Consider the following 14,420-nt stretch of genomic DNA (forward strand, 5'->3'; position numbering starts at 1 on the left):
TTTAATTCCAGATGACAATTTAATTTTGGTCAGATTTGTGAGATAATAAAAAGATAGTCAGTCTCAGGAAAGTTCAGTCAACTTGTTCACTGGTTTCAGAACTYCATTTCAGTCTAGTCACAGTAAAACAAGCAGCTGCTGTGCTCTTCCAGGAGCTCACTGGCTCTGAGACTTCACGGCAAGGTGAGGGAACTTCACTTCTAAAAGCTTCTGCTGCTTCTTCTCTAGATTTTGCCTTCTTGCCCTTCTACATAAGCTTTTTTCAATTCTGAGCCTGAAATGAAGACAGTGTCGTTAGCTTCTAGATAGCTTTTTTTAAAAAAGCTAGTTTACTTTATCCACATAAAGTGTGATCTACTTCAATTTTTGCCAAACTGAGCTTACTAAAGATAGTATTTACTTATCAGATATGCTATCAGATGTTCCACATGAAAGGGTCTGGAAAGAGGACTTCAAACTAGGCTTGACACAGATTAAAGAGTCAGTGATAAATGGCTGCAGTCACACTAGATGAACATGAGGAAACAGGGAAAAAAAAAAGAGRGGAAGCAGAGAGTAAAGTCCTGAAGGCTGAATGAGGAAACAGGGTATCATCAAGGGAGAGCTGGGGGAGTCTGAGGCAAGGTAAGAGATCATTTTATGGGGAGAGAACTGGGGAAGGTTGTAGGAGTGAAACCACTCTTTACCCCGATCAAATAAAAGCTCCTAGTGACTGCTCATTTCACAGTTAATTTGCTTTTGGTAAGCAGAAATGGGTTTTGCCTGCAAAATAGAATAATCTTCTCATTTTGAATGCTATAGGAGTTACAAGCTTTGGGAAGATCTGAAGTACTTCCCACGTAAAATGACTTTTATAGTACCAACGTGATAGCTAGACCCCGTAACAGAGATGAGAACAGGGAGGAAAAAAGAAAAAAGCAAGTCTCCCAGATCTTTAACCTCTGTCCCTTTTGTTTAACTTTTGAACCCTTTGGCAAGTTTTCTAGGAAATGGGCGTTGTGATTATCAAAAAGCCTTGTTTTCAGTCTACTAGCTGTAAAAACCGTTGTTATTTTTTCTTTGCAAAGTGGAAGGAAGATGAGGGAGGAACAGATCAGAAAATTTTCAATGTCAAAAAAAGTCTTTTTACCTGATGAAGTGATTTACATGAGGTAAGTAATAGAATTTCCTTTTTTTGTATTTTTTGTTCAAGTACCATGGTATTGGCCACTCCTTGTAAGTGTACCTGTTAAAGATAAGTGAAACTRATTACACAGCATGTATGTCACACATTCATTCTTTGAGTCTACCAGACTTCTCCTTGGTTACTGTTGGAAGATGAAGTGGTATGATCAGCAGGTCACGCAGTTCGTATTTGGGCATTTTCTGTGTTACGCTGTTGGCTTGATTTGTGACTCCATACATCTCATCTGTAGTTCAGTGTCTTTCTGGAAAAAGTAACCACACTTYAAAAACCACAGACCTTTGAAGAGATTGCGCATCATGGATAAAATTCTTTATTTTAGAAGTTAATCCTTCAAAAGAAATTTTCAAAAGTTGTGAGCAGACTGATCTGTGAAGARACCTCTGTTTCTACTTCAATGCCCCTGTTTAAGTGTTATGTCAAGTTACAAACTGCTTGAGCAACGGAAGACTTTCCCACTAAATATAAGACTCCATTATTTCTGTCTGGGATTTCCTGTGCATATSGGCTGCACAGATGGCTTGTACAGACTTACCTAGTCTCCAGTGCACCCACACTGCCAGACCTACTATCTGTGTACTGCAGAGTGTCTGCATATGCTTTAGAGATCATTTTGTGTGGTGCTCACACATCCACCCTCTTCTTTAACTAGGGGCTGAACTTCCAAGTAAATAGYCAAATCCTTCCTTGTGGGCACAGTTTCCAAGTGAAGGGAGATGTGCAGAAGCCTTATCTGCAGCAATATAGATCTAGCGGTTGGTGTATTTGGGAGTCTATTAATTTGTACTTTATGGATAAACAAAGCATTCAAAATTSATCATTACAATACTGCGTGACCTTTTGTCATCTACATTTTTAATGCAGGGCAAAATTGTGCGAGGACTGCTTCACATGCCAATGCAGTGAGGGTAAAACACTGTTAGTAATGAAACAGCAGTTCCTGCCAGGGACTTCAGTGTCATCACCAGAAACAACATATTGAAAGTATCTGGACATTAAAKGGTTTTAAGGCAAGAAGTTAAGACTATTGGGAAATTCCAACGTATCCTTATGTATCATCTCATTCAGTACTGTGGGAGATGCAGTCACAACAGTTGTCCCTCAGTACACAGACAGTGCCTTAAACCAGGAACCTCCAAGACGGTTCAAGTTGAACAGGACTCTGTGGTTCAGATTATAGAATCACTGCAGTAACAGACATTCAATATAGAAACTGTATTATTTTCATGGAACTAGCTTTGTTATTTTTAAGACAGGAATTTAGTCACAAAAGTGTTTACAAACAGTTACAGCAATGTAACACATCAAAAAGCACCTGAAAGCTGACTAGTAAGCATGCTTCCTTCTACGTGCATCCTTTCGTGATTAGATCAGAAGGATCTTTTTTCTTGTAAACTTCAACCATATAAAACAAAAATTATTTTCCATACCAGTAGGTGCGTCCTAAGAAGTCTTGTCTCCACTCTCCAGGTACTGGTTTTTCCTGGCCAGTTTGTAAAAGCCTCAATGCATCTTCTCTTTCTCTGACAACCAAATCTATATTTTTCATAGATTTTTCCACCTGAAAATAGGAAATTGTTTTCAAAGTTATTAGTTTCAGGATGGGCCAACAAAATACAATCTATCTCAAGTGAAGATCTTTTAGACAAAATTTAGGAGAAAGACATAGATAAAATAGACTACAAGTTCCATCATGAGTAACTTCACATTTGTGGACCAAGTGAAACAGTTTAGTAAGGCCCATGCAGTATACTACAGCACCACATACTAGAATACTACAGAATAGGAGTTTCAATAAGCTGTCTAGGTTACAAGTAGAACACAGATGAAATAACTGTCAGTCTGAATAGTCATTAAAGACTAACCGGCTAAGACTCAAAGCCAGCTACAATGCTGATGCTTGAAGGATGGAAAGCTCTGAGGCAGGAGAGGAAAGGAGCAGGAGAAACAAAGAGAAGATACGTTATCTGTATTTCAGTCAGATGGTCCATGATGGCTACGTGTTATTTTAGTTTGTACTTTGCAGTGTGGTTACAGTCTCCGTGTTTGTTAGTTGATTAGAAAGCTGCATTGACCAAATTATGACATCCAAGTTGAAGGTTTTTAGGCAAGTCTGTCTCATAAGATTACTATAACACATATTACACACGGCAACACATTAAGCCCTCTAGGAAGCTGGCAGAGCTCATTCTAATAAGCTGATTGCTGTATTTTGTCTCAGTGCAATCATAGTATTTAACTGTTGCTTATCTTCTTACTGGCTGCCTGTTCTTTTTTGCTTCTGACCTCAAAACACAGATCTGACTTATGAAGTGTTGGAACCTTTTATTTTTATTTTTATTAAATCCCTCTTAATACAAGTACTACCATGATTCATAGCTGCTAAACACAAGTGGTGCAGGTGGTACTAAACAAAAAATACTGCTCGGGATGGAAATCACAGAAGAGTTGAGAAACAGTATTATCATAAATAATAACAACACACAGTGGGAGATCTAGAGGAGAGTTTTATCTTAGATCTTCCAAAAGTACAGTAACAAACAGACAAAAATAAGAGGACAAATAAATTCATACATGACTCGGAAGACATAAAAATCATGCAGATGCATGTTATGGTAAATAGAACCACACGATTAACCAGAGAAAGAAATTCAGAAGAAAAGTGTAAATTTCAGGTTTTACCAAAATGAATTTGCAAAAATAACAMGATATCTGACAATGTATGTCCAAATAGATTATTTAACAGTGTATTCAGAATGGAGATTTACAGATGTGAGACATCGACATAGAAATGACAGCGGATAAGTAAATTAAGTTTTCAATTGTAAAGACAGAGAAGGAAGAATTTAATAAGTCAGTGTCAGAATCATGATAATGCAAAAGGCAGGATGACAACAGAGGGGACAGCAAAGAACCAAAGAATAAAAGTTTGGAGAAGACAAAAAAAAATATCAGAGCCAAAAAGCCAGCAATAGTTGGAAACTGAAAAAAATGTGAAAGATAAGAATACTGAAAAGGTTGCAAATTGAACAAGAAGTGTTTCTAGAAATCCTCAAGGGCAGTTTCAGGGAATGAAGGCAGTAGAATATTTCACTCAGTCATATATAACAAGTAAAAATGCCTTTCCCATGGTGTTGCTTGAGCATAAYACTACTTCATGCTCATACTCGGAACAGGATAACTTTAAAAATGGTCTTTAACAAGCTTGCAAACGTTTCACCTTCCACTCAGCTATTCTATGTAGAGTTACATTTTTAGCTTATATGAAAAAGTTACCTTTTCTAATCGTTCTGGACTTGGCATTGGCCTGTGTTGTCGCTTTGATTCTTGTTCTAAAGTTAAAAGCATGTTTTTTTCCTTCAGTAGGACATACCTAGATCAAAAAGCATAGCAGTACTTCAAAAATAATTTCTACATTCATCGGCAATTATTCACTCACTAACCTGCTYGACAAGGCACAGTTATCCAGCCTATAATCCCATATCGTATACCTGTTAGTTTCATAGAGAGAGACAAAAAGATCCTGACAAACTGGAGAGAGTCTGACAGAGCTGGGGAGGGGAGAGGAGGGCTGTTACAGAGAAAACAGAGCCAGACTCTTCTTACAGGTGCACAGCAAGAGAACAAGGCACAGCAGTCATAACTTGCAATAGGAGAACCAACTCGCTAGAACAACCTCTCTGCCTAGAGAGGTGGTGCAATCTCCATCCTCAGAGATTTTCAAAACTTGAATAGACAGAATCTGGAGCAAGCTGATCTACTTTTTGGTGGTTAGCCTGTCTGAAACAGGAGGTTGGACTAGATGAGCTCCAGAGGTCCCTTCTAAACAATTTTTTTCTGCACTTTGAAGAACGCCAAAGGTCAGGATTCAACAGTATCAAACTTGACTTCTTTGTACCAGACCTGAACCCTTTGTACTGGGCACACGCTACCACCTGCAATACAGCTTTCATATTCTGACCAGTATTAGAATTTGGGCTGCTCCAAGACCAAAGCAGATTTAAGCACATGGTGCTATATAGCAGATTAAATTTACTAATGCAGTCACATTTTTATTAAATCTGCAGAGATGCTTTAAAAGATGAGTAGCTGCTTCACTGAAGCTTACTTACCAAAGCTTGTGCAAATCTTCACTACTCTTGCCTCTCAGCTGCTTTATATTCCAYGCATCTCCTGTAAAAGTTATCAAAAAAAGTATCAGTCTAACTGAATTTAGCTGCTTTTTCTGAAAAAAGTATACTTCCTTTGCAGACCCAGCTAATTCAACAAATAGGATTGTTAACTAATTAAAAATACTATCTCTTGAAAAACTATCCCTATGTACATCTGCTTTGAATATACAAGTACATTCACTGCAATGAACCTATTGTTCATCTGAGTTTGTAAGAGGATAAAGATGGGAAAGCTACGGGACAAATCCATACRTTGAAGCAAAAAGACAAGATTGTTCAAATACAGTTGAAAAAGAAACTAAGAATATTTCTTTTGTGTGCTAGTATCACATAAGAGCAAGGCAGGTGATTTACAGCCAAATATTTTGCTGCATAATAGTTACTTGCTTGTATAAACATACACACACAAAAAAAGACAAAGTTAAAAAGCATTAAGGTGTGTTAGCATATAAATATATACACAAGTAAACATGTACATAAAAGAAGTTTCACGTAGTTATGAATACTCTTATAACTCAAAAAAGTCGTATTTCAGCTGAGCACAAGTGGTTCAAAGACACAATCAGAAAAGCTATATATAGCTCACCGGACTTTACTGTTTTTTCTCCCCAGTTTTGAGGATCATCAAAAAACTCCTCCAGGCCTTTCCGAGCAGAAGTAGTGTGCAGAAGCTTAAAACGGTGGAGGGGCTCAACTTTTGCTAGGTTCTTCTGRAATAGGTTCAATGTTAACCTACAGAACATATAAAGCAAAAGATATATATGATAGAAAAAATAATATTCAGCTAAATGAAAATATTTCTCTATTCTCTGCCTTCTCTAAAGGCAGATATCATCCTAGATTAAAAAAAAGGCAGAATTCATGGCAAAAGACATGGATTCAGTTATTCATGAAAATATGGCATCTCTGTGTTTGTTTGTTCTTTTACCCCTTCCCTTATCTCGTTTATCTAAATGTATTCACAGRAAAAAAAATGAAAAAAACCTAAAAAATATTTGACTAATTTTGAGCAACACAACACAGGAACACCCTCCTATRGTGACTCAAACTAAACATCAAAAACAGTAAAACCGCGGTATAAATACACAAAAAAAGAACAAATGCTACAAGCAAAAACACAAGGACTGTAAAGCAGCAATGCAAACAGGGAAATTCTTTAACATTAAGCTTACGCGATACCTTACACTCTGAACTACTCAGCAAAATTCAAAATCAACACCGCTTTTGGAAACGAAATCAGCTGGAAAACCCGGCTCCGCGCTCCGCCAGCGGTCGCTTCCCGAGGGCTCCTGGCCGCCCGGCCGGGCCTGCTGTCAAGGGCCCTTCGCCGCCCGCCCGGCCTCTGCTGCGGCCCAGCGCAGCGCGGGGCTGAGCGCCTCCGCGGGCCCCATCCCCTCTGCCCCGAGAGCGGCCCCGCGCCCCAGGGCTCCCCGCGGCGCCTACCCGGGCAGGCGGCCRGCTGCCGAGACCCGCAACGCACCCCCGAGACGTCCGCACAGCGCGGCCGCGGCCGCGGCCGCCGCCATGACACCGGCCGCCATGACACCCGCCGCCCGCTCCCACAATGCCCAGCGGCTCCCCGCCGGGGCGCCGGAAGAAGGCGGGGCGATCTGCCCGGCCCCAAGATGGCCACCCCTTAGCTTCATTCTCGCTGTGGGGAAGGGCTTCGCTCGGCCTTGCCGCTGTGCCAGTCTCAGCCATGGCGGCTATGAGCCTGCTGTTGCGGGCGGCAGCGGCCTGGGGAGCCCGGCGGGCTGCGGGCGGCGGCCCCCGGCTCCCCTGGCGCGCCGCGGCCGCCCGCCTCCCCGGCACCGTCGGTAGGGCCGCGGCGGCGGGGAGGGGGCAGGCGGGCGTCCCGGCGGCGAGGTGACCTTGGCGGGGCGGAGGGGACGGCGGCGCTGGGAGGGGGCGGGGGGGGGCCCGGGGGGCGCCGCGGCCCTGCGCCGGACGCTCGAGGCAGAGCGGGGCCGGGGCCGGGGCCGGGGCGAGGCGGGCGGCGGGACCGGCCCGAGGGATGCGGCGGCTCGAGGCCTCGGAAGAAAACCCGCTCGCTCTCGCTTAGGCGATTGCCTGAGCTAATTTCCTCCTAGGAGTATTGATATCCTCGAGAAAAACAGTTCATAATTACCCCAGCACTGCTGAGTGCTTCCCTCCCGCCCCTCCAGCTCTCCCTCCTGCCTGTGTCGTTGACCTTTTCCTGGATACAATCGCTAAAGAGAGAGGGAAAACTGTAATATTTCGATTTACTTTTCAGCTCCTATACGACATAGCAGCCATGGGAAAAGAATGTTTATTATCAAGGCAACAAGTTTTTATGACTCTCGATTTCTGAATTTACTGGTAAGTTTAAAGCGCATTAGTGTGACAAACCACTTGCAAATTATCCAGGAATGTCTAAAATATAATTATCTTATGTGCTAGCAACTAAAGTGTGGTTGGCACTAGTCATATAAAGAAGAATTTTCAGTYCTCCCCCTAAACGATTTATTGTCATATGCTCTAAAATCAGGACAARTGAAGCAAAAAGATACAAGATTAGCTAACGGTAAAGATTGTTTGGTACATCAGTTAATGTTGTATTAGTGTTCAYATTTGCATAATTTGCAAATGCCTTCTAGGGTTTTTTTTTTCTCCTTTTTAAACCACGTTAGGTTACTGTACTGCAGAGTTTGCCTTCAGTTACGTAGGCCACTAACACTGGAGACCTAGAGCTAGGAAGCCTGATCTGAGTTAACTGCTGAAAAGGTAGGGTTTGGAAAAAGCCCATTAGAAAGGGTAGCAGCCAACCTGACACTATTTTAGAGTAACTGACTTGTTTTATCTGTCTTCCTCAGTTACCAAAGCTGATGGTGTTTATATTCATGCTGCATTATATTGCGTTACAGTGAAATGCTGAAACCAGATATCAAAAGATGCTGGGACAGCATTYAGGGAAAGCATTGCTATCTGCTTTTTCAGAGACTGACCTCTCTGGAAGACTGAACGCTGAACTAAATGGACTCGTGGACTGATACAGCATTACTGTTTCTGTATATAGCTTTACATGCAGTATAGCTTTACATGCAACGTTCCTATCGCACCTGCAAGTCTTAGTGTTACCGGCCATTTTACATTATTTTTAGACTAACTTCATCTTAATTTTGTCAGGCTGCTAAATTTTTCAATCTTTATGTTTTTTTTTCTTTTTATCCTTTGTGCAGAGATTCTATATATTTTTGACTGGGATACCCGCAGYAGTGTTCGTAACTTATGTGAACATCTTCATTGGTGAGTGCTCTGTCATGCTTAATGTAAGTACACAGTGAAAATTATTAAATGGGYAAATGGAAACTGTGCATGCTGGGTAGAAAATCTAGCTCTTCTATGATTTGCTCTTTGGAAGATCATGAAATAGGCCTAACAATTATGGTAATGTTGTATAAATACATAAAAGATATTCCCAGTTTCTTTCTTTCTTATATAGCTGTTGATTTTTGTAAAACTCTTCTGCATTTTTAAAAACTGGCAAATTCAAATGGAGAACAGTCATAATGCTTTTGTGCTAGTTTTTCAAACATTGGTGATGTTGGTGAACAGGTCTGTTGTATTCCAATGAGGAGTCTTCTTATCTGGTTTTACATACTTAGAATGCTGCATACACTGTAGTTATGTGCTGTTAGCTAGCAAAAAAATCCAATTCTGCCTGGCAATCTTTGTTTGAAATATATTACAGTAATAATTACTACTGTATTGATTTAGTTGAGAGATCATAGAAAAACATACTTCCAGGTCATACAGGAAAACATTCCTCCAACTCATATATTTTAAATGGGCATTTTTATGGACTTGATCTTAGTTATTTCTTCTATATTTCACCCTTTGGTTGTATGGTTTAAAATCTGAGCTAGATGCTTATAGTGTGAAGTGTCTGAAAAAAATACAAGAGGTCCAGTTGYTCTGAATAGCTCAAATGGAGAGAATATTCTCCATGTGAAGTAGTGTTGGTTTTTTATGTGGAAAACAGAACTTATGGTACTTCAAAGATTACTTGTATGAAATGTTTCTCCCCTCCTTTCTCTGTCAGGTGAAGCTGAACTTGCAGAGATTCCTGAAGGTTATGTTCCAGAGTATTGGGAATACTACAAAGTGAGTGTAACTTGTGAAAGGGTGTTGTGCTAGGGATAGCCTTCCTCTTACCATTAGTTTGGGGAAGAAAAGACGTGGAGTATGGTAATGGGGATGGCGATATCTTTGCAACGGAGTATCAGAGTAGGATRATATCACTTGAACTGTCCAATTATAACTTTAGCAAACTTGCTGTTTTATCTTTATGAAACATGCATATTGCAGTAGGAAATCTATTATATTGACAGAAGTAGATGCAAATGATCTGCAGTTATGTGCAAGTAAACTGCTGAAGCTGTATGCCAAGAATCCTTTTGTAATATTTCTAAATAGTAAGAGCAGTCTGCATGAGTCACAAACAGAATTTCTCTTTACTCTTGGCATCCAGTTTTTGTCTGTTTCGTTTTTTACTCTTGAGCTACAGCTCTTAAGATACTGGAGTTTAAATTGACATCGCTTACTTCAGTGTTATTTGCTAGYGTTGTTTCAAAGTCTAATATCTCTCATGCTTTTTAGTGTAAAATTTGAGATTTTTATAGTCAGAAGACTTGAGGTCATAGTTTTTTTACTTTGTTTTATTTTCTTAAAATGAGTTCCTGGCTTCTTGGTGCAAACTCTTTGGTTTTGCTTGGAAGTAATTGAATTCAGCAGTATTATGACTGTTGTAACTCATGTAATTTTTTGTTCCCAGTGCAATGGCTTCTGTGTGGAAGCAATACTTCAAAACGTTACTGATTTCAGCAACAGGCTTGGAGTCCGCTTCTGTGATTCCAGCAGCAGTTTAAGGAACTTAATTTCAGTAAAACCAAAATACGTTACATCTCTTCCATTAACTTGTGTTTAATTTTGCTACAGAAYAGTCTCCTGCAGGTGTTCTTGGCATGAAAATAAGCAAATGAAATGTGAATTTTTAGGACTCTGATTTTATAAAAAGTTGARTATGTTTTTAAATTTACTATTATGATTTGATTAGCAGTTCTCAGAGCTGATCCCATTTGCAGGGTTGGGAACATGCAATATGATTTATGTATAATGACCTTTTACTTGGGAATTATGCAAATAATCTATACTTCTGTATTTGCTAGCACCCTATAAGTCGTTGGATAGCTCGTTACCTTCTTGACCCCCCTGAAAAAAATTATGAGAAAGCCATGGCTCTGCTTGATGTTGAAGCAAAGAAAACTGAACTGAGGTATGGTATATAGTTGAGATTGAAAGACATACTATAGTTTGTTATCGTATTTTGCTTAAAATGCAGAGGTGGATGCTGACATAATGTACCTGCTTGCTCATGCATCCCTTGACCCTGAGTGCTTGTTGCACTGTCTGGTGTTGAAGTGAAAATTATAGTATCTATGGTGTCTGTTCCTCAATATTAAGATCACAGAACAGGAACAAGCCAAGGGCAGTCTTTTAAAAGAGCGGTACCTCTTCAAAACAGTTCCCGTTTGTAAAGTTGTGACTCAGTGTATGTATATCAGGAAATGGACAGCTCTTTGCCTCTGCTGCTGCTTGTAATTAAATTGAGTAGCTGAATAAAACAGTTTATCAGGCTGGTCACGTTCTTGTCTGCTGTTCAAAATTTTCTGGGTGGCAGTGACACTGTTGCACTGAGTTCGTTCTATACTTATTTTGAGTAAACTGTGGTAACAGAAGAGCATCCAAGTTTCGTGAAACGTTGCAATTGGGACCAAGATAAAATAGGTCCATCTACCATCATGATCAAGTCTGTTTTTTCTTCACCTATTTATTTTTGGCTGAAAGCTATATCTAAAACTGCGGCCCCACTCACTAAGCAAGAAACTGACAGAGCTCTTGCAAATAATAATTTTTACTGTTTTGTGAGGTGCTTTGCTGGAAAAAATAAAAGGGACAGAAGGATGTAATATTTCGTGTCCTAGTTGAACTCGTTATATTTTGGCATTATCTGTGTTTTGCTAGTATTTGTAAATGTAGATATTCAACTCATTGCTCTTGTCAGCAATGCACTGTTACTGTTAAACATTGATGTTGTCAAAATAACCCCAGCTTAAGTGTTCATTGACTCTTGCTTTTCTTTCTTTCTTTTTTTCCAAAGGCTGATGGAGATGGAGGCGCGCAGACTGATGAGAGCAAGGGGAGATGGACCTTGGTATCATTATGAAACACCAGATAAAAATCTTACTGACAATTCTATGAAAGCCACACCTGACAATTAAGCAGTCCTAAGACATATGCAAGGTTTTAAATGCAYACCAACAAGTTGTGACTGGATTATGCATATACATCCTGCTGTTCACTGAATTAAACTTGAAAAATCGTTTTCTGTTGATTCCAGTTACTTGAAAGAAGCTGTGTGACAGTTAAGCTGTATAGCTGTTAAACTTAGTGATCAGAGAAAAGGCCTTATGTCAGTTGCTAGCAGTTACTCTTTTTCTCCAGAACGTCAACATAGAATGGGCTTTTTGACCTAATCTGTGTGAAGCAACTTGATGTTAGTATCCATCGTTTCTTGTACTTAAACTTCTAAATGAAAGGCACAAGAAACTGAATGCCTTTTCTTTTAGGATGCCTTGTGACAGATAATTTATGAAAAATGAACTAAGTAAGAAAAAAGTCTTTAGGTCTTTGGAATATTGTTACTTTGGACAAGTGCTATTTTTCTTGTTACCTAGACTCAAACCAGGCTTTCACTCTGTCCCAAACTTGCATCTTGTTCAAAGTCAGCTGTTGTTTTCCCTGTGTTATCTCAAAAGTGTCTGTCTTTACCTGTTAATACCCTTACTCTCTGATATTGTCAGCCATGCTGCTTCTTCCTTCATTAGTTATTTTATCACCACTTTTAAACTTTTCCTCTTACTTTTAAGATAATTTATGCCTATCTGTTCTCCCATTTTTTCCAGTCCCACTTGCTTCTCTACAGGCTGTCTTTAAAAGACTGTTTTTTAAAAAGATAGATAAAACAGATACCATCTTCTGCTGTGTGATTGCAGTCTTTAGTATGTACAAATGTAAGTCTTAAATAACAATCCAAAGATGAAAATTTCAAAACCTTATATATATTAACTGATAGTTAATATAGAGAGACCGTAGAGGGGACTTCAAAGATGAAAAAGGCTTCTTTTCTAAGTAAGGTTAGTTGGAATCAAAAAAGCAAGACAAAAGAGTTTATTCAAAAAGTTGAGTAGAAGTGTGCTATCCAACTGCTGCTAATCAGGAATGAATTAAGAAATACATAATGGAAACAAGGCAAATAAAGATCCAGGATGTTGCATAAACAGAATGCTGAAAATTSATAATTATAATGTAGTAAGACTACAGATGCAAACAAAATGCTTTGGAATTTGGTTAGTATTACAAGCTTTTTTTACTTAATTGCAGTTGTTAATTCACATTTCTCTGAAGAGTATTATAGTATTCAAAATCAATTTTGTTAGAATCAGTTTGCAGATGTTAGCGGAAGTTAGGTCTTCACTAAAGATCAAATAAGAACATACTGAAATCTGAAACAGTTATTTAAGAACACTTCAAGAGGAGGCTGCCTACTGTCATGTCTGTAAGAATGGAATTCCTTGATGATTTAATACTATATATGACATCAGTAAATAAGTATTTTCTGGGATAACATTAATTATTTGAAACTSTGTATGTGTATGTGAGGACATTCTTATACATACCAACCATGCATTTTCAAAACTGTTCTAGACCACTATTCTATATTCAAAGTGGTATTATTCTGTACCACTTTGGGGGGGAAAAAAAGTAGTGAATAAATAGGTTACTCACTTATCTTGACAGGCTTTTGCCACTAGAGGGATATGTTTTCTTTGATTCTAATGGCCAYAGTATTCCTGTAGTTTAAACCTATAACCTCTCTTAGAATTTGTGAACCTAAATCACCTGTCTACATTGAAATTTCCACCTTTATAAAGGAAGTAAGCCCAACTTCTTTAGCAATCCTAGTYATCTTGTGGTTTCAAACTGCTAAAAACTAATGAATTTTGAGCATTATATTGAGCAATAGTACATAGAATATTTGAAGTAAAGATTGCCTCATTTGCTGTTTCCTATCACTGCCAAACATTAGGAAGACTGTGATTGCTTTTGTATTTCTTATTTTATGATTCTTTATAAATTCTGTTCTTGTGCAACTCTAGAACCATTCCATTGAGCTCGTATTTTGCTGTAGGTATTTCAGAGTTCCCAMCACTTTTGATTCTGCTTGAAAACTCATTGAGAACAGACTATGCTGGTTAGCTTACACTTGCAGCCTGTTCATTGCTGGATATAAACCTGTGATTTTTCAGCTCTATTGTTAATTCAGAACCACTCTTGTAAGGTAAAAATGTGGTCCTAGCAAAGGTCACACGTGTAGATTGCCGTTAAGTGATATGAACTTTGATTTTTTTCAATCGCCTACTTAGAAGTAGTCCATGAACCCCTGGATATAATGTCAACTACAGCTGGAAGGTTACTCATTTAAATTATACGACTTATTTATTATTATTATTTGCTGCTGCTGCTAATCCTGTCAGGCATACCCCATGGTCTATTAGATAGTATTTGGAGGAAAAAAACATTATTTCAATTATTATTCTACTTTTAGTTAATTTTTGCTATTCCTCTACCACTATCGGTGCTCTTTCAAAGCGAGGAGAACCACAAAAAAGTCAAAAGAAAGAAGAAAGAAAGTCGAAAAGAAAARGAAGACATCATTTAGGCTTAAGGCGCTGTCGGCACAGGACGTCGGGGCGCAGCCGCTGGCACAGCCCCAGGCGTCCAACGTCCTCTCTCAGGCGGCGCCGTTTAACCCTGCCGGGCGCCGCTTCCCCCGCAGCCCAGCGGCTCCCAGCTCGCCAGCTCTCCCGCTTCGGCCGGGACAGCTCGTGACCCGCGGCGGCGGGAGCTCTGCCTCGTCGCGTTGCCGCAGCGCCGGTCGCGACAGACCCGCCGGCGCGTGTGGAGAAAAGGCGGTTCCGGGG

At 39.6% G+C, this 14,420-nt stretch overlaps 2 protein-coding genes across 2 annotated transcripts; one reads left to right on the forward strand and one right to left on the reverse strand.

Moving 5' to 3' along the window:
* MRPL47 (mitochondrial ribosomal protein L47) lies at positions 1-6,889 on the reverse strand. Its single transcript, XM_085301218.1, has 7 exons — positions 6,799-6,889; positions 5,942-6,087; positions 5,296-5,356; positions 4,460-4,556; positions 2,614-2,744; positions 1,130-1,225; positions 1-274 (listed from the first exon to the last, which is right to left on the reverse strand). Exons 1-7 carry the CDS (start codon positions 6,879-6,881, stop codon positions 157-159), a joined length of 732 nt encoding a protein of 243 aa, XP_085157344.1. The 5' UTR covers positions 6,882-6,889; the 3' UTR covers positions 1-156.
* A 77-nt stretch (positions 6,890-6,966) lies between these two features.
* Positions 6,967-11,758, forward strand: NDUFB5 (NADH:ubiquinone oxidoreductase subunit B5). Its single transcript, XM_085301219.1, has 6 exons — positions 6,967-7,172; positions 7,610-7,695; positions 8,556-8,622; positions 9,419-9,480; positions 10,545-10,651; positions 11,537-11,758. The coding sequence occupies exons 1-6, from the start codon at positions 7,055-7,057 to the stop codon at positions 11,655-11,657; spliced, it is 561 nt and encodes a 186-aa protein (XP_085157345.1). The 5' UTR covers positions 6,967-7,054; the 3' UTR covers positions 11,658-11,758.
* The last annotated feature ends 2,662 nt before the right edge of the window (positions 11,759-14,420 follow it).

The sequence above is a fragment of the Rhea americana genome, unplaced genomic scaffold (genome assembly GCF_003343005.1).
Source record: "Rhea americana isolate MKP2758 unplaced genomic scaffold, rheAme1 scaffold_174, whole genome shotgun sequence".
NCBI classification, from domain to species: Eukaryota; Metazoa; Chordata; class Aves; order Rheiformes; family Rheidae; genus Rhea; species Rhea americana.